General features: G+C 51.7%; 1 protein-coding gene across 2 annotated transcripts; it reads left to right on the top strand.

Moving 5' to 3' along the window:
* PAPSS2 (3'-phosphoadenosine 5'-phosphosulfate synthase 2) lies at nucleotides 1–27871 on the top strand. Of its 2 annotated transcripts, XM_017832718.1 has the most exons (13): nucleotides 1–64; nucleotides 15346–15451; nucleotides 17048–17283; nucleotides 18042–18180; nucleotides 18433–18551; nucleotides 18676–18789; nucleotides 19293–19404; nucleotides 20682–20702; nucleotides 21939–22144; nucleotides 22933–23068; nucleotides 23930–24198; nucleotides 24888–25117; nucleotides 25482–27871. In XM_017832718.1, exons 1-13 carry the CDS (start codon nucleotides 44–46, stop codon nucleotides 25621–25623), a joined length of 1851 nt encoding a protein of 616 aa, XP_017688207.1. In that variant the 5' UTR covers nucleotides 1–43; the 3' UTR covers nucleotides 25624–27871. The 2 variants fall into 2 exon arrangements, with proteins under 2 accessions (XP_017688207.1, XP_017688208.1); XM_017832719.1 differs by lacking the exon at nucleotides 20682–20702.

Genomic DNA, 27871 nt, shown 5'->3' with positions numbered 1-27871 from the left:
CCTTATAGCCCCGGCCCGCCCGGCCCTGCGCGCCGCCCGCACCATGTCGAGCCGCGAGCACACGGTAGGGACGCGCCGGGGCCGGGCCCTGCCGAGCCCGCTCTGCCCCGGAGCCCCCGGAGGGACGCGGGATCCCCGTGGGCATCCAGCGCCTCCGGGAGCCGGGACGGCAGAGCATCAGCCCGGGGGTGCCGAGGATGGGAGGACGCTCTTGGCACCGGGCAGGGGCGTGCCCGCCATCCCTGCGGGGATACCCCGCGCCTGCCCCGCGGTGCCACGGGCTGCCGACTGCCATCGCCGCGGAGGCAGCGAGAAGGTTGAGCCTCGCTCCTTGGGTGGCTTTTTGGGCGTCCTCTGCCCTGGTCCCGCCCAGGCGAAGGCAGCCTGGCGAGCCACTCGCCACCACCGATGGGCTCCCAGCACCCCGCACAGCCGGTGCTTTAGAAATACATAACGCGCGCAGAGCGATGAAAAAATAAGCATAGCCAGGGCAGAGTTCAGTTAGAAATTAAAATTGCAAGTCGCAGTCGCAGCCAGAAGTCGCCTTCCGCTTGCCAGCTGCCCTCCCTTACTTCTTGGATTTGGGATGCGAGCCCCGGGTCCCTCCGGCTGCGCCTACGTTTTCCAGGTTTTAAATCAGAACCCGAAGAAATCTTGACGGAAGTCTTTCAGGCTGCTGTTGCTGGTTGATTTTTACTTCTTTTTTTTTAACTTCATCGTACGTTTTTCAGATGCATTTTGGGCACCCTGGTAATGTGTGCGGGTAGGAATGCAACCAAAACCACGCGGAACAAAGCGCGCCTGTGCAGCCGGGTGTTCTTGGGCACGCGAAAACCTGTGGTTTAGGGATTATTTCAGGGAGGGGAGGTGCAAGTTCTGAGCTGTGCATGGGAGTTCTGTTTATTGCTGTGTGACAGGAGAGAGGCATTACTGAACTTCCAGAATAATCCCTCTCCTTTGCCTCCACCCTTGGCTGGAAAAATGACATTTATAAGCAAGTTTGCGGCTGACCTTTGTACGGTGACTGTCAAAACAGATCCTATCTGGGTGACAGTTGTGGGTGGATTTTCGTGTGCTTATCTGCCAGGTATCTGATGGACTGAGAAAAGGCGTGATTTCACTAATTACCAGAGGTTTTGGGGAGGGTGATGAAATGGTGATGTCCCATTAGTGATGTGTTGCACAGAGCTTGGAGGAAGTTCTCTCCCCTCACGCAACCTCACAGCGGCTTCTCGGTTTCAGCCATCTCCAGCTAATATCAAAGGCACGGGATGAGGGATTTCCCTTTGATAGGGATCCTTTGATCAGCACGATTATTTGCATGTGCACGTGGACGATTTCTCCCGACGCTTTCTGTAGCTGCAGCCGAGGCAGTTCCATTCGAAAATGAAGACGGGACACACAATAATTTGTCCTATTACGATGGGTACAGCCCCCTTCTTAATCCCCATTCTTCGTTCTCTCAGTTACATGAATCGTTATTACTCCTAAAAATCCCTGTTACTAATAAAATCCCAGTTTTACCACGTTTCCGTGACGTGGGTGGTGTGTTAATGTTTCTCCCACAGCCCAGGTTTTGTGAGGCTGGATGTTAGCAGCATTTTGCACTGGCTGAGAGTATGCCAGAGCTGGGATTTGCAGGTGATGTCGATCAGCTGTGAGCCTTTGAAAGGCATAGCAGTGCCACCTGTGGCAAGATGGACAGCTGTGTTATCTGACTGTGCTCCTCCTTTTGTAAATTGAATAATTAGAAGCCCAGGATTTAAATCCGAAATTCAGCCTGACTGCCCTTTGGAGTTTGAGGATGCTTTGGTTGCATTTCTTAATAGAAGCTTCTGGTAGGGTACAGAGAAGAAAACTTAGATTTTTATTTTTTTTTTTTTTTGCTTTTGCATGTGTTGTCCTTGAAAATGAACATGGCTCCTTAATTCTGCCTTGTCTGAGGACCCAAAACTTGGTGTGCGAGAATCTCTCTGGCTGGTTAGTTTGGAAATGCTTTCTGCTCTTTGTTTCTGCTCACAATGTTGCAAGAGGCATGAAGTCCTGTGTGCCAGGCAGTGTCCTTCTGTTCCCAGACCTCACTGACAGAAAACATTTATTACTGACCTGTTTCAGGACTGATTTTTGGGGGGAGAAGAACGTTCTTTAACGATGACCTTAAAGACTTAATGTTCCTCACACAGCCCTCCTGTGTGCTCGGAGGCAAAACCCAGCTCTCAGGAGCGAGCACACGGTGAAGGAGTTGCAGCGAGGAAGGTGGAGCTGTGGGACTGCCCTTGTTTATTGTCTGGGCTCCTGCACAGCGTGGCATTCAGGGCTGAGGGGTTCTTTTAGCTCTCTCCGAACAGCAGCCTGTTCTCCCTCCACCTGCGGCGTCCCTGGTATTTCCGCAGCTCGGCCCGTCTCCCCGCCGGGCAGCGTTTCCAGGAGGATACAGATGGTGCAGTGTGCTCCAGGCAAGTTTGCCACGGAGCCCAAAGCCACAGGCACGGCCTGGGAAGGGCTGGTCCCTCGCTGGGGTGACTGCCTGCGTGGCTTCGTGTCCCTGTGGGTGCATGGAAAATGCAGCTCAATGCTTCTCGTGGGATAGAGGCGTTGGGAGTTCTGCCCCTGGCAGGGGAACATCCTGAGTTTCTCTTAGAGGTGCTTAGGGCAGAATGAGAGCCTGGTACTGAAACTGCCCTTTTCAGGGTAAGTGTCACAGCTTTGTGAGCCCCCTGCTCTCGTCACGGCATCTCCAGGAATCCCACTGGAGTGTGGCATCCCTCGCTTTCACCGGGATGCTGCCGCTGGAGCCTGATGGGTCACAAAGCTGTAACTTCTGCTAATTCACTTCTGTTTGTGTAGGGCTTATGTGCAAATGGTGTGGGCTTATTTAAATTTATTTAAAGAGAAGGGAAAAAAACCACAAGCTCAGATGACAACCCTGAAGAAAGAGGCTTAGTTTCTTTGCCTAAAAACAACTCTCGTGTTGAAAAAACTGGAGCCACAGGGCAGAGTTCAGATGGACTGAGTGATATCCCAGGCAGGCCAGTAGCATATGTACAGCTTCATCAATTTAATTGCTAAGCAATATAGAAGAAAAAGCTTATTAAAAAAACCTAGACCGGGTTGCTCATGCTTCCTCTTAACTATTGCCTTGAACACAAAGAGCAAAACACCTTTAAAGGTGTTTATTTTCCAAGCAGTTGTGAATAGCTCAGCTATTCACTGACACTTGTCCAGGTGACAGTGCACCCTGATTTCGGGGAATCAGTGTGGCTTGCTCTGGTTTGAATTACTCAAGGAAGAGTTTCTCACGTTTTATCCAGCAAGTCACAAGCCTTGTTCTTACAGCATGATTTATTTTGTGAAATACAGTGCCTAACTCATTGCACCATGACAGTCAAAGGAGATTGTTTTCCTGCTGCTCATCACGTGCTTAGGATTTCTTGGTTTATATTCTATTACTTTTTTTTGCTTTACATCTGTTTTCTTTGAAGATCAGGGAAAGGTGAGGTGATTAACTTTTGTTAACTGTAGCTCTCTCCCCTTTTCTCCTCATTTCTTTTGAAGCCCTTTGCTATTAACACGTTCCCTTTCCAGTCTGTTGCCCACACCTTGCTGTTTCATTCACTTGGGCTGCCCCAAGACCCTGTTTGGTGACAATATCCTGCTCTGTTGGGGAATTGCAGGGAAGAAAAGCCAGAAAAAGTTGCAGTCTTCTAAATATGAATGCCTTTTTCTTTCCGTGGCTGAGCCCTGCAGGGGTTGGGGAGTTAAATAACCACCTTGGTGTGGTCCAGCCCCAGAAGCTGCAAGCTGAGGACTTTGGTGGACCTTCCCCAAGTGCAGGAGGGCTTGTCTGGTGTTCCCTGGCAGTGCTGTGGCAGCAGGAGCAGCAGGGTGTGTTTTCCAAGGAGCTGCATGGACAGACCATCTACCAGGACCGCAGAAGGATGTGCATGTGGAAAAGTGGAAGGGTTTTTCTGCTGGGATGGGTGGTTCCTGCCTGAACACCCCTTCCCTCTGAGGAGAGAGGCAGACAGGGCAGGCCTGATCCCTGCAGGTGAGCTTGGAGGTTAATCTTTCGCTTTCCCAGGAGGAGCGGTGGCTCTTCAGGACATCTCCATCTCCCAGGGGTCACCAGCTGAGCTGCTGGGGTGGTGGCTCTGAGTCAGTATGTCCCTCCTGTCCTGCTCCTGAACTCCTGGATAAACATAGACCCCAGCCTCATCTGCTTTTCAGGATGCACAGATGAAGTCACAGCCAGTTACAAATCCGTGTCAAAACCTGTGACACGGGCAGAGGTTTCCATCCATGCCTTCCCTGGGAAGCCCCTACAAGAACTTTGATGCAAGATAAATGATGTTGAAGACCCCCCCCACCCCCCACTACTCAGACATGTGCAGTGCAGCTGCAGCTTAGATTTAGGCCATGGGGATTTTGTTTTTCTGGAGGGTTTTCAAGAGAAACACTGGCATACTTGCCTTTTTTTTTGTTTGTTTGTTTGTTTTTTTGTTTGTTTGTTTTTTTTGGTTTTTTTTTTGTTTTTTTTTGGGTTTTTTTTGTTTTTTTTTTTGTTTTTACTGGGCTAATGTTGATCCTGGAGGGTGTCTCGAAATAGAAATGAAAAGACCTTGCCTATCTGAAACCAGCTGTTTTAGATAAACTTCCAGCTGTATGTGCCCCAGAAGATAAGTGGCATACAGGGCCTGTGTTAATGCTGGTCCTGCTATGTCCTGCCTTGAGCTTGTACTTTGGTCACGCTGCTCCTACCCTTTGATATCTTAAAAGGTCCATTAAGAAGGAGGCTGTGCAGTTCAGGTTTGCATTTATGAATTTTCTGTTATCGTGAGCAGGGTGACTAATGGTTATCTCTGATTGAGCTCTGAATCACAGCTGGGGGAAGTGAGAAGTAGTTCCTTAATGGTTTCACAGCTTAATAATTTCCAAGGGAAAATTTACCCCGAGTGTATCATTAACAGAAAGGAGGGATGCGAAAAGCCCGGTTCAGGTGTTCTGTGCTAGGCCTGCGTCACAAAATGGGGTGTGGGAAGTTGGGATTTGCCTGTGGGGCCGGTAGTTCCTTGCTAGCCCTGCCTCCCATCCCTCACAGAGCGGTCCTTGCTCCTTTACTTGCCACTTGGCTCAGTTCCAGTGATATGTGTCAAAAGCTTTGTTTGCTGACTCGGTGCCAACATGAGCTTGAGAAAGGAGTTGGTTTGCATAGATTTGATTTGATTTTTTTTTTTTTTTAGATGCAGCACTTGGTGGTTTGTTGGGATGAGCCTTTTTTGTGCACTGTTGGAAAACAACCGTCCGTACCTACGTTTCCAAGACTTTCTGACCTCGAGGTCTTCGCGGCCTCTCTGGCAGAACAAAATGTTTTCTTCGATATCAAACCCTTTTTTAGCTTCCCATTGTGGTGCAAAAAAGTGTGTCGGGCAGGAGGTCATTTTTCAGGCCTGCCCAGCCCTTCTGATGGGAAGATCATTAGGCTGTGCTGCCAGAGAGTGTGGGAAGAGGGGAAAAAAACCTTGTTTTAGAGGAGGGTTTTATAGAGGGCTGCTGTGGGGGATCTGAGTTGTGGGTTTGCCTCTGGGAATGATGTGGATGAGTCCCCACAGCCATGGCTGGGGCAGCTCATTGCATCTGCCCTCATCTCTGTAAAGCTGGTCTGAGGCCACGGGGATGGATGTGAGGAGTGTTGAGCTCTCAGAGGTGCAGCCTGAAGTCCGGGGGAGCTGCTCAAATGTGTGTCACTTTTATGTCTTAAATGTTGTGTGGGATCTCGAGTCTTCATCTGCTGTTGGCCTTACTCTGGGCTATTCTTCCATGGCTGTAAAATTGGGGATGATGCTACCCTTAGAGAGATACTGGGCGTTTTCATGAACTTCTGAGGGACCAATTAACAGTAAACTCCAAGGAAAATGTGTAACTGCCCTTCAGCAAGCCTTGGAATAGCATGGAATGACGAAGATCTGTGCCTACACCTGGTTTAGGGAGGGATGATGGAAATGCCAAATAGCCCCTCATTCAGGAAGGGTACAGCATTCTTGGTGCTGCCTTAGGCCAGGCTCTGGGTAAACCCCTGTGCACTCCTGTGATTAAAAGCCCGTCTTGCAGCTTGTAGGGGTCAGATGCACAGGGAGATGGGTCAGGAAACCTTCATCCTGCCGCCTCCAAACTCCAGTCCTCAACTTGGACATGTCTCCTGCAGCTCGTTGTGCAGGGTGGCACATTCAGTGGTGTGACAATGAAAACAACCCTATCTTCAACAGAAATTCCAAGGGGACTGAGGAGGTACTGAGTGACGGGGAGGCTTGTTTGGCTCCATCTGTTGATTCCAGTAGCAACCAAGAGTGGGAGCCAGGCGAGACTTTATGGCTGGGACGCCACATTTCATTGTCCGTCCTTCCACTGATTTGTGACCTGAGGTACCAGAGGCCGTGCCTTTCTTCCTGATAGTGCTGGATGAACTTTCCTTCCATGAATTCATCATAATGATTTCTTCCAGCCAAGTGAACTTTTGCCCTCCCCATTTAATCGTGTCCTTAGCGGTGTTTCTGGCCAAGCTTCCCTTCGCTCCTTCCTCCTGCTGCTTTTGCACTTTGCAAACCTTAACAGAGTTGCTGAGGTGGAGAGAGATCTGTTGCCTGCTGGTGGCCATCCAGCATTGCAAAGTCAAGCACACAGGGTTCAAGATGCCGGGTTCAAGCCTGAGCATCCAGCCTGAGGCAGAGAGAGGCACTGTGAGACCCAGTCTGGGCTTGAGTCCAGCTTTTTCCTTTCATCAGGCTGCTGAGATGTCCTGTAGAGGAGAAGTGATGCAGGAGGATTAGTTCTTTTACAGAATCACAGATTCATTTAGGTTGGAAAAGACCTCTGAGATCGAATCCACCCTGTGCCTGATCCCCACCTTGTCCCCCAGCCCAGAGCACTGAGTGCCACGGCCAGTCCTTCCTGGGACACCTCCAGGGTTGGGGACTCCACCCCCTCCCTGGGCAGCCCCTGCCAATGTCTAATCAAGCCTTCTGTGAAGAAGTTCCTCCTGATGCCCAACCTGACCTTCCCCTGGCACAGCTTAAGGCCTGTTCCTCTCATCCTGTTGGTGGTTGCCCAGGAGAAGAGACCAACTACCCCCGGCTCCCCCTTCCTGTCAGGGACTTGCAGAGCCAGAAGGTCCCCCCTGAGCCTCCTTTTCTTCAGGCTGAGCCCCCCCAGCTCCCTCAGCTGCTCCTGCTGCTCCAGCCCCTTCCCAGCTCTGTTCCCTTCCCTGGATCCGGAAATGTATGCATTTTAAAACCTGATGAAGCTGCTTGAAATCTCGATCCTCTGTAGCTCCCACTGCTTATGAACCACTAGAGCCTCTCTAACGGTGCAGGATTTCTCTCCTGAGAGGAATATGTTGGGCATGTCAAAAATGGATATCTTATCCTATCATTGAGAGCTGAGCTGGGTTCAGCCTGTGCTGGCTGAAAGGGTGGAAGGAGATTCTGCTTTCTGACTTAGGCCCTCTGGACTCACATGGCATTTCTGATCAGCAGAGTTTGTGTTTCTGGTTGTGTCTTACAGTTTAGCTCAGCTGATGGTCTCCTTGCATGGTGCTTGGAGCAGGAGTGCTGGCATGTTTTCAGGGACAGGGTGCCTGTCCTGCCGCAGTAGGAGGTGGGACACGTACGGTGGCGTATTTACCATAGAGAACCACAGCCCAGTAATTAAATTCCTCAATCTCATATTCAAGTGAAAAAAAATTGATTACCTGTGGATGCAACTCCTACCTGGAAAGCTCTTTGATACCGAAGTTAATGTGTAGTCAAAATCTGTACCTTTGTTCTCCTTCCCTCTTGTCCGAGGGACTGATCCTCAGTTTCCCACTCCCATAGCTGGTTGTTTTTCTCCAGAAGAAGACAGAGAAGCGTGGCCATGTGTTCTGGGTGGGTTTTCCTGGCAGGGGAGCAGTGTTTTGGTGCAGCATTTCCTGAGCAGATGCTGTTGCTCTGTGCAGGGCAGCTCAGGGCTGTCAGTCGTGGCTCTGCCAGGCACAGCTGGATTTGCCAACAGGCTGCACCATCTCTGCTTTTTAACTCGTCCTCTACCTTCTAGTCACCTAATTCCCTTTGGTTTAGTTTTCTGGGAGGTTAAATAGACGTGCTTGATCACTTCCTGTGAGTGTTCAATCCCCAAACTGGTCTGTACTGTGCAAGAACATCATTTATGTTCCTTTCTTTTTGCAAGACTTTGGCATTGAAGGTGGTCCCACGGCCTTGGCACCATCCAGAGTAGCCTTGTGACAGACCCCTGGCATCAAAGCAAGGCAGTTCTCCTTCTGCAATGTCAAACCTATTGTTTGCAAAATGAGCAGGGTTCATTTGGGAGAGATCATTCAGCAGAACCGCTCTGAATATTAAAAATTGGGCAGCCATGGAGGGATTTCGTGTTTATATTGTTATTTTTGTCAGCAGCTGACTAGACGCCTTTGTTTGTCAAATATTTGTTGCCCCTGCAGCTGTCTCTTGGGATTCCAGGAATGAAGATGGGGAAGATTGTTTTTATAACAGCTGGCCTGGCCTTGCAAATTCATCCTGAAAATGCAGGAGCACAGGATGACTCACTAATTTTTTCTGTGAGGAAATTAGAGTAGTGACATCATCTAATTCCGAGATAAGGGAACGCCTGAGCTGGGAGCCTTCAGAGAGGCAGATTTTAGTGCCCAGCCTGCTGATTTGGACTCACACAGAGTAGAAATCACTGCCTCATGTGCCAAGTGAGCCTGGAACGTGAGCCTGGAACGTGAGCCTGATTTTGTTGATTTTTTTTTTAATTTATTTTTTTCTTTTCGTGCCAAGGCTGTACAGAACTTGATTGTGGCGATCCAAGCCATGCAAATGTATGCCAAGAAAAAATTATTTGAGCAGCCATCAAAAAAACAAGGTCTTGCCAAGAGCTCAGAAATTCTTGTGGCTTAAGGAAGGAAAAAAAGAAACCACTTTAGCTGACAGCAGCTTGAAAATCCCTTGTGGTAGCAACGTTTGGCATCTCCAACCGTCTGCTTCCGAGCTGAAAGGCTGCTTGTTTCGGGGAACTGGGATGTCCCTGCTGCTCTCCTGAAGGTCTCCTGTGTTACACTCCTGGCAGTGCCCGGGGGTTGAGGTGATGCCAGAAGGAACGGCCGTCAGAGGTGGCGGGTGCCAAGGAGCAAGTGAGGTCTGCTGGGGTTTATTCCCAGTGCTGGATGAAGAAAGGAAGGCCAGTCCTGCTTCCAGCCTGGGCATGGGAGTGCTGGCAACCCCTCAGCCTCAGCGGGGTGTTTGGTGACACGTCCCTGTGTGCTCAGCTCAGGCTGGAAGGAAAACACAATGTTATTCCTGCTCGAGTCCAGGCGGTGGGAGAGGAGACATCCTGAGAGCAGGGAAGAGGGAGAACCACCAGCATGGGAAGCAGGAGGGTGGATACCATGATGGGAACACCAGCATGGGAAGCAGGAAGGTGGATACCATGATGGGAACACCAGCATGGGAAGCAGGAAGGTGGATACCATGATGGGAACACCAGCATGGGAAGCAGGAAGGTGGATGGCACGGCAGAAGGTCCCACTTCCCTGTCCGGGCCTGCATCCTGAGAGGTTAAACAGGCAAAATTTCCAGGGTAACTCCATCTTGGTGAGGTTTTCCCCTGGGAAAGAAGGGGATCAGTTTGAAGCATTTACTGCCTTAGTCCATTAAATGAATATTTGGGAAAATCCATAGGTTTAGGGTTACAGGAGCTAAATCAAGACTTAAGAAACGCTGAGGTTTCTCCATCTTCTGTACGGTCATAATTAAATCTTTGTTTCCACAGGCAAAAACTCCCCTTTTGCCTCTCTTCCTCCTGAGTATAATCATTTTGCTCTTCTGCAGCGAATGTCTCTTTTCTAGAAGGTTCTTTCCCCATTGTTGCTGATTGATTACAGTATCACCCTTTTGCCAGAGCACCCAGTGGGAGTTGCTCTGCTAGAAGAAATTCATTTTTACCAAAAAAATCGATGAACTTAATTTTTATGCTTCAAATTCAACTGGTAGGACAAAAGATCTTTTAAACTTGAGGTCTTTTTCAGTTCAGGTGGCAGGATTTGGGAGGGGATTTTTAACAGTAAGTTAGATCCATCTCCAAAGGCTTAAGCAAGTGTTTCATTTCAAAGTCATGGAGTCACAGAATCTCCTGAGCTGGAAGGGACCCCCAGGGTCCTCGAGTCCAGCTCCTGGCCCCAACAATGCCACCATGTGCCTGTGCAAGTGAAAGCTTGCTTGGATCATTTTATCACTTGAAAAGCCCGTTTTACTATTTGCAAATAGGATCAACTGAAAACCTTTTGAAAGCCTCTGTTTTTATTTTGACCTTGTTTTTCCCTTCCTGGAGACATGTCCAGGCTGCGGGACCGAAATAGGGTGTGTATGAAATGCTTGACTGGAAAGAAATGAATCATATTGCTGGTGCAGTGAGCTAACCCTATAAATAAAGATGCAGTTGGGGGAGTCCTGACCCTCCCCTGGCTGTTGGGTCAGGGTTTCCCTGGGGCTGTGAGCGCTGCCAGCTTCCAGCTGGATGCTGGGAGGAGGAGTGAGCCGGACGTGTGCCCTTAATAGCCCTTCTCCGCTGGCTTTGTTCTGGGCTGATCGTGTTTTCAGGAGGGAGTCCCTCTCCAGAGTGGGGTGCTGCTGCAGCCTGCCGTGAGCTGTGGCTCTTGGACAGCTTCCAGCACCCTGCCTGTGCCAGCTGCAGCGGGCAGAGGTGCTCCTGTGGCAGCAGAGGGTGAGTTGAGGGCACGATGAGTGCGTTGGGTTGGACCTCCTCGGCCGTCGCGATGTCCAGCTCGGCTTTCTCATGGCAAACCTCCTTCTGCAGCATCACAGAGTGGCTGGAGAGCAGCCAGGCAGGAAGGGAGCTGGGTGTGTGGATTGACAGGAAGCTGAACAGGAGCCAGAGTGTGCCCAGGTGGCCAAGAGGGCCAATGGATCCTGGCCTGGCTCAGGAACAGTGTGGCAGCAGGAGCAGGGCAGTGATTCTGCCCCTGGACTCAGGGCTGGTGAGGCCACCCCTGGAGTGCTGTGTCCAGTTCTGGGCCCTCAGCTCAGGAAGGCCATGGAGGGGCTGGAGCAGGTGCAGAGAAGAGCAACAAGGCTGGGGAAGGGTCTGGAGCACAAGTGCTGTGAGGAGAGGCTGAGGGAGCTGGGGGGGCTCAGCCTGGAGAAGAGGAGGCTCAGGGGAGACCTCCTCACTCTCTGCAACTCCCTGACAGGAGGGGGGAGCCAGGTGGGGGTCGGGCTCTTCTCCCAGAAAGCAGCAGCAGGACAAGAGGGCTCGGTCTTCAGCTGTGCCAGGGGAGGTTTAGGTTGGATATTAGAAAAAATTCTTTCCAGGGAGGGTAATCAGCCATTGGAATGGGCTGCCCAGGGAAGGGGTGGATTCTCCGTCCCTGGAGGTGTTTAAGGTGAGACTGGATGTGGCATCAGTGCCATGGTCTGGGAACCACGGTGGGGTTGGATCAAGGGTTGGACTTGATGATCTCAGAGGTCCCTTCCAACCCAACTGATTCTCTGATTCTGTGATCTGAGAGCTCTGCCTTCCGTGGGTGGCTGAGCAAGGGATGACCTGAGGATGTTGTGTGCACTAAGAGGGTCTGTTGAATGTCTGGCTCAGCTCCTGTCTCTTCTCTTTACCTTCCTCTCGACTGTGGCATGTGGCACTCGCCCCCAGTTCTCACCCTGGTCCCATTCATGATGCAGGGGCTGGTTAAAGAAGTGGGGTTGTAGGCGCTGCCTAAGGAACAAAGTTTATAAATACTTGGGTTTCGAGTCAAGATGGCTAAACAACCATATAATTTGTTTTGATAACCCTAAACACAAAAGGGCAACAAAGTAGCAGCTGAGAGAGCTGGGGGGGCTCAGCCTGGAGAAAAGGAGGCTCAGGGGGGACCTTCTGGCTCTGCAAGTCCCTGACAGGAGGGGGGAGCCGGGGGAGGGTCGGGCTCTGCTCCCAGGGAACAAGGGACAGGAGGAGAGGGAACGGCCTCCAGCTGTGCCAGGGGAGGTTTAGATTGAATATTAGGAAATTTTCTTTTAATGGAAAGCGTTGTAAAGCATTGGAACGGGCTGTTCAGGGAAGTGGTGGAGTCACTATCCCTGGAAGTGTTCAAGAAAAAGTGGGCACTTGAGGATGTGGTTTAGTTGAGAGTTGGACTTGATAACCTTAAAAGTCTTTTCCAACCTTGGCAGTTCTACAATTCTATGATCGTAAATGTTGTTTGTCTGGTGCGTTTTCTGCTATTTGTGCAGCGATTCTGCTCCCAACAAACATCAGCAGTGGTTGGGAGAGGTCCCCCAGCCCTTGTGCTTTTAGCTGTCAGATGTGTTGTCAGGGAGCATCTTCTCCTCTCATCTCCTGAGAACAGTCACACACAACCTTTGTGGGCAAGGACAGCTACTCCCTTCTAGGCCAAATACTTCAGGAAGAGCTGAGGTCGCTTTTCTGGACACTGAATTGGAGCACAGGACACTGATGGTTCCTGATTTCCAAGAAGACTCTCTTGTCTCAGAGCTCCCGTCTCTTTATTCAGGAGGAGCACTAAGGAAAAACCTCCTGGCTCTACCTGCAACCTGCTTTCACAAAGCAGGGGAGCATCTTGTCCCATCAGGATGGTTGATGAAAAGCTTGTTTGCTTTGGAAACCAGATGAGGAGACACTAGACAGTTAGCTTAGTTAAACCTGATCTTGGTGTCTCCCAGTTTGCCAACCTCATGGAAGGGTTCAGTAGGAGGGAAGACCAAAAGCAGAGTTCAGATTTGGTTTCTTGGTCCACTGCAGCCTCAGTTATGAGGTTTAGAGTGATGTCTTTATGTCTTTTTTTTTTCCCAATTTCCTGGATGAGCTAAGATGGGGTGGGCTGAGCACTGACATCATCCAGACAGGCCCAAACAGCAGTTTTTCAAGGAAAGGGGAGAGTGTGGCAGTCCTCTTTAACCATCTGTCTGGCAGAGGCTGCACAGCTCTTCTTTGGAGACCTGCTGGATCATTTATTGCCTTGTTTGGGACTGAATTATAGGTAAGAAGTTCCTCTTCCAAACCTCACTTCCTTGATCTAGACTATTCCAAGACATGCTGACCAGTGTCCCTAAATTGTCCCTGCTGTAGGGCCCAAAATGCAGGTGTAAGTGTGATGATGATTGGATTGATTGTTTAAATATGTTTGATTTATGGTGGCAAGGTTAAAACCCTGAGAATAAAATCAGTAGGACAGCCCTGTATCTGATTAAACCCTGTTCATCCCTTCTCTCTGCCTCCCAACCATCTTGCAGGACATGCCCTTCCTAGGTGAAATCTCTCCAGGATTTGCTCTCAGGCCGTTGATGCTTATTTTTCCTGGTGCCTTCACTCCCTTCCATCTTGTTTCAGCTCTGGCTTCCCAAGCCACGTCGGGGCTGCTGAATTATGAAGTGGGAAGTCCATGTTTCTCACTGAACAGCCCATTCCCAGCCAAGAAAAAGCCTCCAGCCCAGCCATCCAGTTGCTCAGGGTTAGGAAGAGTTTCCCAGGACAATTATTAACAGAGCTGGAAAATCTGAGGGCTTGGTACCATCTGGAGCTCCTGGCAGGAAGGAGAGGTCTGACAGTGTTGCTGAATTGCAAAAATGCCCTCAGTGATGCCTCCCCAAGCTCCCAAAAGATGCCAGTGTGCAAAACAGCAGCTCTGAGATGCGCTCACAGCGCAGATTTCTGGCACAGCAACATGTACTCACAACAGTCTCGTTACGTCAACCCCGGAGGAATGTGTCAGATCCTGCACCTGCCCGCGGTATCGAGGCTCACCTCCTGCAGGACACAGCCAGCACATCAACACTTTGCAAAGGCTGGAGTCCCTGCTGATGCAAAAGAGAGATTGGAAGTGTGCAGGTTTGTTTCTCCACACAGAAATATCAGTCTTGCTCATTCGTATCAGTCGTTTGGTCTCTCTGCTGGAGCCTGAGCCCCAGGGACAGGTGAAAATGAAACCATGGTGTTGCTGTCTCACCTTTGGAAGCTCAAAAAATGTTTTGACTTGACAACCCCCCTGCGAAAAAACCCCCACGATAAACAGCAGAGCAGAACAAACCACAAAACCCAGATCTTGAGCTACTTATCTTTTATTCTCTGAGTCACAGGATGTGCAGTGTTCACTCGCTTTTTCAGGGGCAGGTCTAGAGCTGTTTTTTCATCAAATCCCAGACTGGTTTGAATTAGAAGGGACCTTAAAGCTCATCCAGTTCCACCCCCTGCCATGGGCAGGGACACCTTCCAGGTTGCTCAGAACTCCATCCAGCCTGGCCTTGGACATTTCCAAGGATCCAGGGGCAGCCACAGCTTCTCTGAGCAACCTGTGCCAGGGCCTCCCCACCCTCACAGGGAGGAATTCCTTCCCAGTATCCCATCTAACCCTGCTCTCTGGCAGTGGGAAACCATTCCCCCTTGTCCTGGCACTCCAGTTCCTGATGAACAGCCCCTCTCTGGCCTCCCCTGAAGGTCCCTTCAGATCCTGCAAGGTGCTGTGAGGTCTCCACACAACCTTCGCTCCTCCAATATACATCTTTCTCCAGGATATATTTATATCCTTGTTCCCTCCTGCTACTTTCCATTGGATACCTCAACTAGAAAGATGATCCTTGCAATGAATAAGGTCTTGCAGATACTTTATGTGCACAATTCCTCATCAAGCTGCTGCTGCAGGGCACAGACAGGCTGTTCCCAGCGGAGAGGCCGGGGTGGGCAACATTAGGAAGCACCAAAATTCAGGCCTGTGGCTCAGCGTTGTGCCAGTCCCTTGTTTGCTCTTGGAAGTGCCCACAAACCCCTCAGGTGTTGTTCCCCTGCCTCCCGTGGCCGTGTGTCCCTGGCGTCGCTCAGCTCGGCGCTGCTGTGCCGTGTCGCCGTCTCCTGCCCCAGTTCTTAATGGCCAACTTCTGCCAAACACAGCAGGTGAACCAGCACCTGAAGTCGCCCTTGTTTTGCAAACACAATTAAAATTATAGGCGAGTTTGTTTGTGCTTTAAAATGTGGAAAAGGCAGGGGGGTGTCTCTGTGCCTGGGCTCCGTGTCCTCCCTCCCCTCCCTGGCAGTGCTCCTGCAGCAGAGTGAGGCACGGGCACCGAGGCATCGCCACCAAGAGCACTCTGGGCACAGGCAGAGAGCCTTCAACAGATCACTGTGTGCTGCTGGGACACAAATCCAACTTACACCAAAGTTTGCTGCGTGGCTCGTTAATGAATTTGCATTTCTCTCCCATCTATCAGTCCCAGCAGAGATTTTCTTTGTTGCTCTCCGTACGAAAATGCTTTGCTTTGTTTTCCTCAGGGATCAACCAACGTGGTTTACCAAGCCCACCATGTGAGCAGGAGTAAGAGAGGACAAGTTGTGGGTACCAGAGGAGGATTTCGAGGCTGCACCGTTTGGCTGACAGGTATTTTCAGCTGGGTGTGAGAGCGTGGCGTCCCCTGTGAAACTCCCTGCACGAGCACGGCTCGGAGGTGGGGATCCAGGATCCACAGGAAACGTCAGCGTTCCTTGGGAGCTGGGAATTGCAAAACATTCACACGTGGGAAACACAGACACGCAGTGCTGGCACAGCAAGATGTTCTCCCTGGCAGCTGCTGCCCAGAACTGGTGTTTTGATGAATTTCCCAGCTGTTATCAGGCTCCTTTGAACACGTCAGAGGCCCTAAGGGGAGCACTTGTTGTTCCCAAGTGTGTAGCTGAGGAAGCCTTGGCTCAAACCCAGCCAGTCCTTGGCAGTGAAACGTACCCAGGGCTGTCCAAAATGCGGATGTTTTCATTCAGGGGCGGTGGGAAGTTTATTGGGACATGCAGGTTTGCTGTGTGTAAGGCACAAGGCAGTCACCTTGTCTGGAGAGTAAATACTCCCAGCCAGTCGCACTGGAAGCAATTTCTTGCTTATGTTTTGTTGCCCTTCTCTTCTACTTTGAAATATAAACTCATTGTTTGGGGATTAGGGGCTGCTGGAAGTGACAATTGCATTTCTCATTACTAATATTTAGACAACTCTGTCTTTTGCCACTTGTCCAGTTGTTCCTTTGCTTGTTAAATATTGGCATTTTTGTTGATGGAGGATGTTGAAGGACGTGCTTGGGAGGGTTTGTAAAGCCATTCTGATTTGCCTTCCTGTCAGTTTAGGTGGTAGATGTTGGATTACAACACATTTCTGTTTTGTTCAATTTCAAAAAACCTGTCCAAGGCAATTTCCTTCTCCTTAGAGTATCACACAAAAAAATCTTGTGTCTGAAAGGTTTGAGCTTCTCTGGCTTGTGATTATTCTTTGAAATATGCACCTGGAGAAGGAGTGTCTGCGGATGCAGAGGGACCATTGCTGCTGGGGCCTGTCCCACCCCACACAGTTGCCGCAAGAGCCTTTCCTTGGGTTCAGTCTGGAAGAGCAGTTGGCTCTCAGTGGGAACAGAAGGAGGAAGAGGAGGCAACAGCACCCTTCCAAACTTCCCCTACTTCCTGGTGCCTATTTGTCCCACTACAGCCCAGCAAGAGGTGCTTTTGCAGCACTGCTGGGTTGAGCCCCTCCAGACGTTGGGATGTAGCAGCTTTCCTCATGGCAAGACAAGGGGGCTCGGTCTTAAGCTCTGCCAGGGGAGGGTTAGGTTGGATATCAGGAAGAAATTCTTTACAGAGAGAGTGATCAGACATTGGGAAGGGCTGCCCAGGGAGGGGGTGGAGTCACCATCCCTGGAGGTGTTGAAGGTGAGACTGGATGTGGCATCAGTGCCATGGGCTGGGAACCACAGTGGGGTTGGATCAAGGGTTGGATGATCTCCGAGGTCTCTTCCAACCCGGCTGATTCTGTGATTCTGTGATTAATAAGAAGGGTTGACCCAGGTGTGCTAAAAAGATGAATCCAACTTCCCTTCCTTATTCCTTCCTGAAGCAACTTCAGACAGAAGAGTTTCACTGCCGGTGTCCCAGGAGGTCTCACGTTACACCCTTACTCTTTAACCCTCACACCTGACCCTCGCTGCTCTGTCTCCAACAGGCCTTTCTGGAGCCGGCAAGACAACCATTGGCTTTGCCCTGGAAGAGTACTTGGTCTCCCATGGCATCCCTTGCTATTCCCTGGACGGCGACAACGTCCGGCACGGCTTGAACAAGAACCTGGGTTTCTCGGCGTCGGACCGCGAGGAGAACATCCGGCGCATCGCCGAGGTCGCCCGGCTCTTCGCCGACGCGGGGCTCGTCTGCATCACCAGCTTCATTTCTCCTTTCACCAAGGTACCTCCCCGCAGCACAGCCTGCCCTGCCCTGCCCTCCGCCCCGGGATCGTCCCTGGGGGAGGGAGGTTTGCACAGAGCGCTTCCCAAACGATGCTTCTGCCCACTTCTGCTCTCTTCCCTCGTCAGACAACTGCGCACCATCGGTACCGGTTTTAGGGGCGGTTTGACGTGACCTCCTTGAAGGTATTCCATGGTACAGATTGATGAAGAGCTAAGAGGGGTTTAAAATGTCCCTGCAGAAGGCAGAAAAGAGGCACAGAAGCAATAGCCTATCCTAGAGCTATCTCTATTCATTTGGAAGAAAATGTGATTGTGGGGTTTTTTGTTTCCTGAGAGGACTGAGTAGCTGCTGTTATCAAGCTGCTGCAAGCAGTTCCTTTTTTCATAGAACCACAGAATCATTAGAGGTTGGAAAAGACCTCTAAGATCATCAAGTCCAGCTGTTTTTTGGCACAGGGCAGATAATTATTCACAATCTGAAGTTCTGCTGTCCTGCTTCACGAAAAGATCTTGAGGTTTTGGATGGAAAAAGCTGAAAACAGAACGAGCTTGTAGATTTGTACAAATTTTTTTTTCAAGTATCTTTAAAGAAAAGGAGGGAAGGGAGATGAAAAACCCTTATTAGAATTAGTGTAAATTTAATAAATCTGTAGCAGAGACACATTTGCCTGTGTCAAATTCCAGGACACATCATGTAGCAGGAAGGTGCTTGCTGCAGTTTGGACACACAGGATTTTCCCATCTGTCTTCTAACAGGATCGTCAAAATGCACGGAAAATTCACGAGGCAGCTGGACTTCCTTTCTTTGAAATCTTTGTAGATGCTCCTTTAAATATCTGTGAAAGCAGAGATGTGAAGGGCCTGTACAAAAAGGCAAGAGCTGGAGAGATCAAAGGTATGGGGGAGTGAGGTCTTATTTTGCCTTTACTTTCCAAAGCATTGAACACCTCGTTGCACGTAGAGGTGGGTTTCTAAAGGCTCTTTGTGGAGCACAAGAGGATCCTGTTTCCCTAATCTTGCTGTCACAAGTGTCACTTGTCATACCCAGAATGGTTGAATGCCTGCTGGTTGTTTGTACAGCGTTGTTGGCTCTGGGGCGCTGAGTATTATATTAAATAAATTGAATTTGGGGTTTAATTGTCCGCAGGATTCACAGGGATTGACTCAGAGTACGAGAAACCTGAAGCTCCTGAACTAGTGTTGAAAACAAACGTTGCATCAGTGTCTGAATGTATCCAGCAGGTTGTGGAGCTCCTCCAAGCACAGGTAGGTCATTTTTATGCCACCGTCACCAGCAGATTTGGAATCCTGCTTTGGGACACGGACTTCTTGATGTGCACATAAAAACCAGTGTGTTTCTTACAAGTGCTGTCTCTTCTCTGTCTTTCAGAATATCGTTCCCTGGGGCTCAATGAAGGATGTTCTTGAGCTGTTTGTGCCTGAAAATAAGCTCAGCAGTGTCCGAGCTGAGGCAGAGAAGCTGCCATCCGTGGAGATCACTAAGGTACTGTCAGGGGTTCTGTCATTCTTTAACTGTTCCACGGGTAGAAGCTTCCAGGAGAGTGTTGCCAGAGAGGCCTGTGTTCCTGTGATGGCCATGTCCCTTTCTGGCTGTGGGTTGTGGTGAGCTGAGGTGTGATCCTGACCCTCAGCTGTTTTCTGCTGTGTCTCCGCCCTGTGCTGGTGGAAGTCAGGGCTGTCAGTCCCCTTTGTGGTGTTAATACAGCCCCACAAGTTCACACTGACAGGTTGGATATTAGGAAGAAATCCTTCCCTGGGAGGGTGGGGAGGCCCTGGCACAGGTTGCCCAAAGAAGCTGTGACTGCCCCATCCCTGGGAGTGTCCAAGGGCAGGTTGGACGGGGCTTGGAGCAACCTGGGCTGGTGGAAGGTGTCCCTGCCCATGGCTGGGGGTGAAGCTAGATGAGCTTTAAGGTCCCTTCCATCCCAACCCATTCTGTGACCCTACAGGAGTGTGACAGGAGTGCCCTGTGGGTTTGTTTTGCAGCTGGATCTGCAGTGGGTGCAGGTGCTGAGCGAAGGCTGGGCCACTCCGCTGAAGGGCTTCATGCGTGAGGCAGAGTACCTGCAAGTGCTCCACTTTGGCACCCTGCTCAACGGTATGGATCCCCACTCCCTGTGGGAATGCTGGCCCGGGAGCCACTGTGGGATGGCATTCTCACCCCACAGAGCACCTTCATGCTCGGCTCTGCCCTCCTGCTTTCCTCTCCTGTGTTAAATGCAGGGGCTCCTGAAGGTGGCCGAGGTCACGGCCCTGGCTCACAGCTCTGACACCCTGCAGGCATTTCAGGAACCCTTGTGTAGCTCTTTCCATGCTTGGTTATACCAGGGTAAATAGAGGTGCAACCCCGAGGCCAGGCTGGGCTTGGAGGTGGGAGGAGAAGGCACCTGTTCCTTGGAAACCAGAGCAGAGCCTGATTTTTCTCCCCCCACCCCACTTTCCTGCTTATCCAATACAGTAACTTGAGACGACTCAGATTTCTCTATCCATTAGCAGCATGTGGTCCATCCCTGGAAAAGGTGAGGAGTGCTCAGACTGTGATCATCCACAGCTGAGAGAGGGGCATGGATGTTCCCATCCAGTGTCTCAACTGTAGATGCTGTCACTGTGACCTCACTTAGGTGTTTGTAGACCTGATAGTGATCTCTGCCCTCAGGGATCTGGGATCTTGGTGAGCCTTTGAGCCTGGCCTTCCCTCTAGAAGATCCCATGGTCAGCTGGAGCAGTGACTCCCTGCTGTGCACTGTGCAGCAGAGTCAAAGCCCAGGGCTGCTCCCTTTGGACTGGAGGAGTGTCTGGGTGGGGGCTTCCGCTCTCAGACACGTCGTAGCCTTTCACCTCCTTCCCAGGGTGCAGACGGTGTTCAGCAGCACATATCCTTGTTATCAGAGCCTGCTCTGTGGTCTTTGAGCTGCCTGCTGTGCCTGACGGGGTCGCAGAGGTGCCCCTTGATGACCACGTTGCTTCAGAGCTCTGTACTTTGCGCCGGAGGCTCATCTCGGAGAGCATCTGGTTTTGGGGTGCCCCCCCATCCCTGCAGGCATCACTGAGCAGAGCTCCTCTGAGCCCTGTAGGCATGTGTTCAGGATTTGTGGAGCTCTGTGGGGTCAGGGACAAAGCCAGGACAGCAGCTTTGCAGGGGGATGGACTCTTCAGAGTGAGGTCTTTGCAGCAGAGAGCATCAGCATCAGTCCCTGCTCCACCTCATCCCCATGGAGGTCTCCAAGCTCTCCTGCATGGTCAGGCCCTCAGGGTGACATCTGGGCAGGAAGGAGAACATCCCAGGCACTCCTGGATGAGCCTTAGGAAATGGTGGAAGGTTCCATAACGTGCCTGTGAGTGTTAATTATCTTAATTGTGTTTGTGTTCTCGCAGGAAGGAGTCGCTCGGTAGCTGGTATGTATGTAACTGTCCTTAGGCTGAACACAAATTACTGCAATTGAGATTTTTTTGCTGTAATTTTTTGAGATTTATTAAAAAAAGAAAAAAAAAGGAAATTATTAACTGTGGCCTGACACATCCCATGTCATCCAGACCACAAACATCCCAGCTGTGCAGTTCTGTGATTACCATCACTGGGGTGATCTTTTGTTAAATCTCCATCTTGCATTGGGAAATAGAGCCTGAATATCCTCCCTTGCAGCATCATTGTTTGGTTTCATAATCCAGCTTTTTGTTTTTCCTGTGCTAACTTCATTGACTGATCAGTGTTAATGTGATTTGAATGTATGAAGTTGATATTGATTGGATCCCATGTGACTGTAATTCTGATTATTCATGAAAATTGCTGCCTGGCAGACGAATGATACCCGGTTGTGAATTAAAAGTAAATGCAAATATTTTAATAAGGATTAAAAAATCTACAACCTAGTCAAAATGCTCAAATTAAGACTCTCAGGGGTCCAAACTGATTTCAGTCGGATCAGAACGAAGTGAATCAGTGATTTGTTTGTGACTGGAAACTCATGGGAGGGACTAATTCTTCTGTATTAACACTGGAATTATCCATGGAGAAATGGGAGGGCTTTAGTGGAGGACTGGGAAATTGGGGGAGCAGGGATAAAACCAACATGATTTCAAAGTATTTAGGGACAGCACCAAAGTTAGGAAGTTCACGTGCAAATACAGACTTGCTGTATAGACACGGATTAAACATGGACAGTGCAGAGGTGTCAGGGAGGGGGAGTAGCAGTATCGAGATATCCTGAAAAAAACTCCAAACAAACCAAGCGTGGTGGTGTTCTCCCTGCTGGAAGAGGCAGCTCAGGAGGTGTGCAGGGAATGGGATGCTCCAGGGAACACCATCTCCACGGAGGTGGTTCTCCCGGAGGAGAGGCAGGGGTTACATCCAGCGCTGTGTTTTCCAAGCACATTTGCATTCATCAACTTTACAGCTAAGGGAGAAGAACCAGGGGAAGAGCAGGAGTGCAGGAAGTAATGAGATGCTCCAGGTGTCTCGAAGACATCAGTGTCCCTGGGATAAGGAGCTTTTGTATCCCACTGATGTCACAACTTATGGGCAGTGCCGAAGAGAAACCGGCACCACGACCAAACTTCCATGGAAACCTCCTTTTCCTGTGTCCCCGAGCCCCGGGGCTGGAGGATGGTAAAGTTGTGCCCCTCTCTTGGCAGATGGTGTGGTGAACCTGAGCATCCCCATCGTGCTGCCGGTGTCGGAGGAGGACAAGCAGCGGCTGGAGGGCTGCGAGGCGCTGGCGCTCAGCTTCCAGGGCCGCAGGGTGGCCGTGCTCAGGAGCCCCGAGTTCTTCCAGCACAGGAAGGAGGAGCGCTGTGCCCGTGTCTGGGGCACCACCTGCCCCAGGCACCCCCACATCCAGGTAAGGGTTGTCCCCTCGCTGCCCTGGGAAGCCTGGCTGGGGGGGGCAAACGCAGGCAGGGGCTGGGGAACTGAACCTTTCCCGAGTTTTGAGGGCCACGGGTTTCCTGTTTGCCCAGTTCCTTGCTGGGAATCATCGCATCCCGAGCAGGCAGGACTGAAGAGCTGGACTCAGTGGTCTTGGTGGGTCCTTTCCATTTCAGAATATTCTGTGAATTTTTGTGCTAATGAGTTAGTGCTCCCCAATTTGGCTGTTCTGTACAGGCAGCCAACGGGGGTGTTATGTTTTTACGGCTCCTCTCTTCCCACTTACTCTCTGGCAGTACAAGGAACTTCATCCCTCAGAAAGGGAGAGCTTTGGGTGCCACCCAGTGACTTGAGCTGTCAGAACTTGTGACTCTGCTTAGAAAGGCTAGAGCTGTGTTAGTCCTTTCCTGCTCCCTTAAAACACCTCTTGTAATGAATCACCAGCAGGTGTTCACCGTGCAACAGGCGTATTCCTCCTGCATATTCCCAGGAGGAAAGAGCAAAGAGTGAGGTGGAGGAAGGTCTTGTGCCAGAGTGCAGCACCCAGCTGGGTGCAGTGGTGGGGACTGGGTGGCTGATGCCTTGTGCTGCTCGTGACATTCAGTTCCTGTGGTCACTGTAAGGATGTTTTCTGCCCACAACGTGCTGAAGGAGGAGGGAAGATCACCCCACCAGCTGAGTCAAGCCTAACACTTTCCAAAGGGAGAGGGAAAAGGATGTACTTGCTGCCCTCTCTGCACTGCATGTGTGTGTCATTCACAGATGGTGATGGAGAGCGGAGACTGGCTGGTTGGTGGAGACCTCCTTGTCCTGGAGAAGATCAAGTGGAACGATGGGCTGGACCAGTACCGCCTCACCCCACGGGCTCTGAAGCAGAAGTTCAGGGAGATGAATGCTGGTGAGTACCCTGGGTTGGCACTGGGGACACGGCTCTCCCTGCCCCAGCTGGCACCAGGAGGTTGGTGTGATCCATGGTGACGTGCTCCCAAGCTCACAACACTTGCCAGGTTGCTTCTGGATCCTCCCAAAATGGGACTACTCAGGTGGGGTTGAGCAGTAAGAGGGACCCAGGGCGTGGCACGAAAAGTGGGGCAGGGTCTCCGTGGTTTAAGGATGGTGCTTGTGATGGGCTGGACAGTGCTGAGCATCCTGCTCATGTCCTCCCTGGCAGGTCAGAGCCTCCCTGTCTGAACTGATGTGGTTGGCCTTGAACATGGGCACAGCTCAGGTGTCTGCTCCCAGGGGGCTATCCCATGGAATCACAGAATGGTTTGGGTTGGAAGAGACCTTAAGGATCATCTCATTGCAACCCCATGCCATGGGCAGGGACACCTTCCACTAGACCAGGGTTGCTCCAAGCCCTGTCCCACCTCATCCCAGCAGGCTGGCAGAGGTCGGACACCCACCCTTGCTTTGGGGAGAGTGTTGGTCTTCCTGAAGGTGCCATTGAGCTCATGGAGCTGGCAGGTCACTTAGGAAGTTGGGGAACTTGCTGGAGGTGTCCAGTGGCACTTACAAACTTGACAGGAGGGCTGAACATTATAGGACTGAAACCAGCCCCAAAGGAAAGGGGTGTAATGAAAGCAACCTTGGCAGAGCGATGGATCTGTGTGAAACACTCACCTGAGGTATTTAAGGCCTCACTAGTGTGGAGACAGGACACACTCGTGGCTGTGTGGGAATGCCAGGGGTGTAAGATGAAGCCAAGGCACCCAAGGGTCGGTGCCAGCCCCTGACCCTCTGCATCCTTCCCTTCCAGACGCCGTCTTCGCATTCCAGCTGCGCAACCCCGTGCACAACGGGCACGCCCTGCTCATGCAGGACACGCGGCGCCAGCTCCTGGAGAGGGGCTACAAAAACCCTGTGCTCCTCCTGCACCCCCTGGGGGGGTGGACCAAGGATGACGACGTGCCGCTGGAGTGGCGGATGAAGCAGCACGCGGCCGTGCTGGAGGAGCAGGTCCTGGACCCCAAGTCGACCATCGTGGCCATCTTCCCCTCTCCCATGCTCTACGCCGGCCCCACCGAGGTAACGTAGCCCCTGGCTGCTCCCCAGGGCAAGGTGTGAAGCCTGTCCGTGGGGATTCTGCTGCCAGCCTACCCCTGCTGCTCTGGGAAGTCCCAGGAAGGGAGTTGTAGCCTCACTGTTAGTTCCCTCCACGGTTCCCCTGCCCTTACTGCCACAGCCATGTCCCGGCAGAGCTCGGCTCCGTGGGCTCCCATCCCCTCACTGGGGACAAGGGGGAGAAACAAGATTTCACCTTTTCCTGTCAGGCAGGGACATTCATTTGGTTTCCCTCAGTGTTTCCCTTCCGTCCCTAAGTCGCTGGGACGAAAGGGGTCAGTGCTGGACCTGCCCTGAGGGAGGAGAGGAGGGATGCGTGGGCAGCCTTTGGTGTGTGAACATGCACTGCTTTTGCATGTTCAAGGTTCCAACTGCGACCTCCATTTGCCACCAGCCTGGGACAAACCCTGTTCCCATGCCCAGTGTTTCCATGGAAATACGTGTCCTTAGGAGAACTGTGGTTGCATCGGGTCCAAGCAGTGGAAGATGTGTCTGGGCGGCCTGAGTGCTGCGACAAACCACAGCGCGGCTGCTGACACATCTCCTGCCTTCCTGCCTTCTTTCCTGCGAGTGCCTGGCCAGGACCTCTCTTGCAGCCCGGGCTGGGTGGCCCCGTTGCTGCTCAGCCCTCAGCCTTGTGTCCCCCCGTGCAGGTGCAGTGGCACTGCCGAGCCCGGATGATGGCGGGGGCCAACTTCTACATCGTGGGGCGCGATCCCGCGGGGATGCCGCACCCCGACACCAAGAAGGACCTCTACGAGCCCACGCACGGCGGGAAGGTGCTCAGCATGGCCCCAGGGCTCACCTCGGTGGAGATCATCCCCTTCAGGGTGGCTGCCTACAACAAGCTGAAAAGGGCCATGGATTTTTATGACCCCAAAAGGTAACGCGGCAGTGGCATCGCGGCTCCTTCGGCCCCCACGGCACGTGGGGTTTGTGGTCACCTCGGGCTCACAGCTTGCCAGGACGGAGGGAAAACCCTTGGTGTTCTTCTTAAGGAGAGAAGTGGGGGGAGAACCTGGGAAAGCCACTTGGAATTCCCCCCGGGAGCTGTCACCAGGTCAAGGATGGGTCACGTGGAACTAAAGATGCCACAGGGAGGATAAGCAGCACAGTCTGGGGACTGAGTGGCAGGAGAAACAGCCTCTCCCAGCTGGGGAAGTGTGTCCTGGATGCTCCAGCTCCTCTCAGACGAGGAACCCTCAGGTCTGACTCATGCTGATGTCGCCTGTCTCTGTTTTGCACAGGCACGACGACTTTGACTTCATCTCAGGAACACGCATGAGGAAACTCGCTCGGGAAGGGGAGAACCCACCGGACGGCTTCATGGCCCCCAAGGCCTGGAAAGTCCTCACCACCTACTACCAGTCGCTGGAAAAGAAGAACTAACACTCGTCCTCCTCCTCCTCCCCAGAAATACTTGTATTAAGAGTGAGCAATGATTGATTGATTCCCTATGACACAGATCAGTTACTTGGCATTTCCAGTGCTCTGACTGTGGGATTTTCCTACCCAGGTCAGAGTGGTTTTTACTAATCAGAAATACTTTGAGCCTGGTCCTTCTCCCCTTGAAGCTGCTGGGAGCATCCTTGTGGAGCTGGAAGGGAGAAAGGCAGCAGGTCCTTCATTCCCAGCTGAGCCTGGTGGCAGGAAGCCCAGCACAGCCTCCAGATGGGCCACACGGATATTTTGGTGTTGCCGGGGCCACGCACCGGCTCCCAGTGCAGAGGTGGGGCCTCAGCACCAGGATAAATCCTGCCTGTCCCTGCGTGCAGCAGGAATGAAGAAGTGCCTTTGCAGTGCCCCTCTCCCAGCACTGTCTGACGAGGCAGGAGCAGGTGCTGAAGCCAGGAGCAGATGCTGCTGCTGGGGTGGGAAACGGGCACCCAGTGCCCGGATCCAGTCACTGCCCTCCAGGTTGTGCCTTAGACAATTTTTCCTGATAAACAGCGGAATCTTTTTAAGGCCCTTTTTTAAAAGGATTTTTTAAAATCAGCCTTGACCACCACCAGTTCCTTGTGGCCGAGCCAGTTGCTCACTGTCAGTCCTTGCTTCCTTCCTCCCGTTTGACCTCTCTGGTCAAACAAAACCCAGGATGAGCGTTCCTGGTGCTCTGAGCTCAGCTCTCCATGGGGACTGTGCCGTGGTGCTCCCTGTGCTCACAGCCTGGCAGGGGAAGCTGGCCTGGGAGGCACCTGAGATCTCTGAGGAAGATCTGAGCAGCAAGAAAAAATTGGGGATGCCATCCACATGCTATGGAGTATCTTCCTGCCTGGCAGGATCGATCCCCCTTCCCTCTACCTGCGCTCCTCCCATCCGGAAGGCAAATCAAAGGCCAAACAGCCAAGTGGCCACATGAGGGGAGTCTGAGCAGCTGTCCGTGGTAAACCAGGTGAGAGGAGGCTGAAGCTCCTGCCCCCCTCTGTACCTGCAGCCGTGTGTGGGTACAGGTGACCCGATTCCCTCCGTGCCAGCGAGATGGGGACAGTGGCTCTGGCTGGGGGACAGCAGGAAAGCCCTTAGGCCCCCCCAGCCCTTTGGGGAGCTGAGAGCCAGTGCCTGGTGCTGCTCCCAGCTCTGGCTGGTGGAAAGTTACCCCAGACTTTACCTCCTTCCCCAGCCTCAGCCCGAGCTGGACTTTGCTGCTGTGCCTGAGGCTTTTCCACTTCCTCCCTGAGCCGGGAGCGGGCAGTGATGCAACCCCGGAGCCTCACCCGCTGTGCTGCACCCTGAACATCCCCCTGGGAGCCCCACAGCCACCTGGCTCTGCCTCAGGTGCTCCCTGTGGCCAGTGGAGCTTTCCCAGGGAAAGGGCTGATCCCACTCCACCTTCCTGGGCGGGAGGTGCCAGCAGAGGACAGTCATGCACTCACTTGTTACTCCAACAACCTGAATTTGTGATTTTTGTACCTGTCCTTCTTTAGTAGCTGCCCCAGATCCGGTCAGGATGTGTTCCCAATGAACAGGAACCAGCGTTCCCTCTTCTTGTGCTTCAGTGTTAATGCCAAACAGATCTGTGCTCAGCAAAACCGACCAGCTTCCCCTTGTCAGGGTTGGGAGCGACACCGCCAGCTCAGAGCTGCTGTGCTGGGGCCACAGCACAGCGTCCAAGCCTTTGGGTATGGCTGGAAAACAGCCTTGCAAAAAGGCTTGCTGGGTGGGTTTTTAAGTCATTTTTTAAAAGTATTTGGAGCAAAGAGCCCAAAGCTTGTGTCATACCCCAAGGAAATGCTGCAGCCCCCGTGGTGGGAGCCGACAGCACCTCAGCACCTCATCTGCTCAGGCCCTCTGGCAGGGACCTGGAGGCCAAAAGCAATATTCCCACTTTGGATTTTTAAGGAGTGAAGTAGCACTGTCGCTGCTCATCATAAAACAATCCAACATTAAAAAAACCCTCTGTGGTAAATCCAAGTGGTTACAGCAAACACAGATGTTGTATTATCCTGTTAAACCAGCGTAGTGTCCCGATTACCTCTGATTAGAGTATGTGGGCCGGGGGTTTTATAGTGTATTTATTGAAGACATGAGACTGGAATTTGTACTTCAACTGATGCCTCTTATGATTTAATATATTCTGAATGCGATAGTCTGCTACGAAACACTCACTTTTAGTACAAATAAATATTTATACACGTAA

This window comes from Lepidothrix coronata, unplaced genomic scaffold, assembly GCF_001604755.1.
Source record: "Lepidothrix coronata isolate B3197 unplaced genomic scaffold, Lepidothrix_coronata-1.0 Scaffold204, whole genome shotgun sequence".
Classification (NCBI taxonomy): Eukaryota; Metazoa; Chordata; class Aves; order Passeriformes; family Pipridae; genus Lepidothrix; species Lepidothrix coronata.
This window is presented reverse-complemented; position numbering and strand designations above follow the sequence as displayed.

Excerpts from the sequence above, each read along its gene's own strand:
- PAPSS2 (XM_017832718.1), top strand. The coding sequence starts at position 44 with ATGTCGAGCCGCGAGCACACG. Across the intron at positions 18,181-18,432 it reads AAGAGCTGGAGAGATCAAAG|GATTCACAGGGATTGACTCA; the intron begins GTATGGGGGAGT and ends AATTGTCCGCAG. Across the intron at positions 18,552-18,675 it reads TGGAGCTCCTCCAAGCACAG|AATATCGTTCCCTGGGGCTC; the intron begins GTAGGTCATTTT and ends TCTGTCTTTCAG.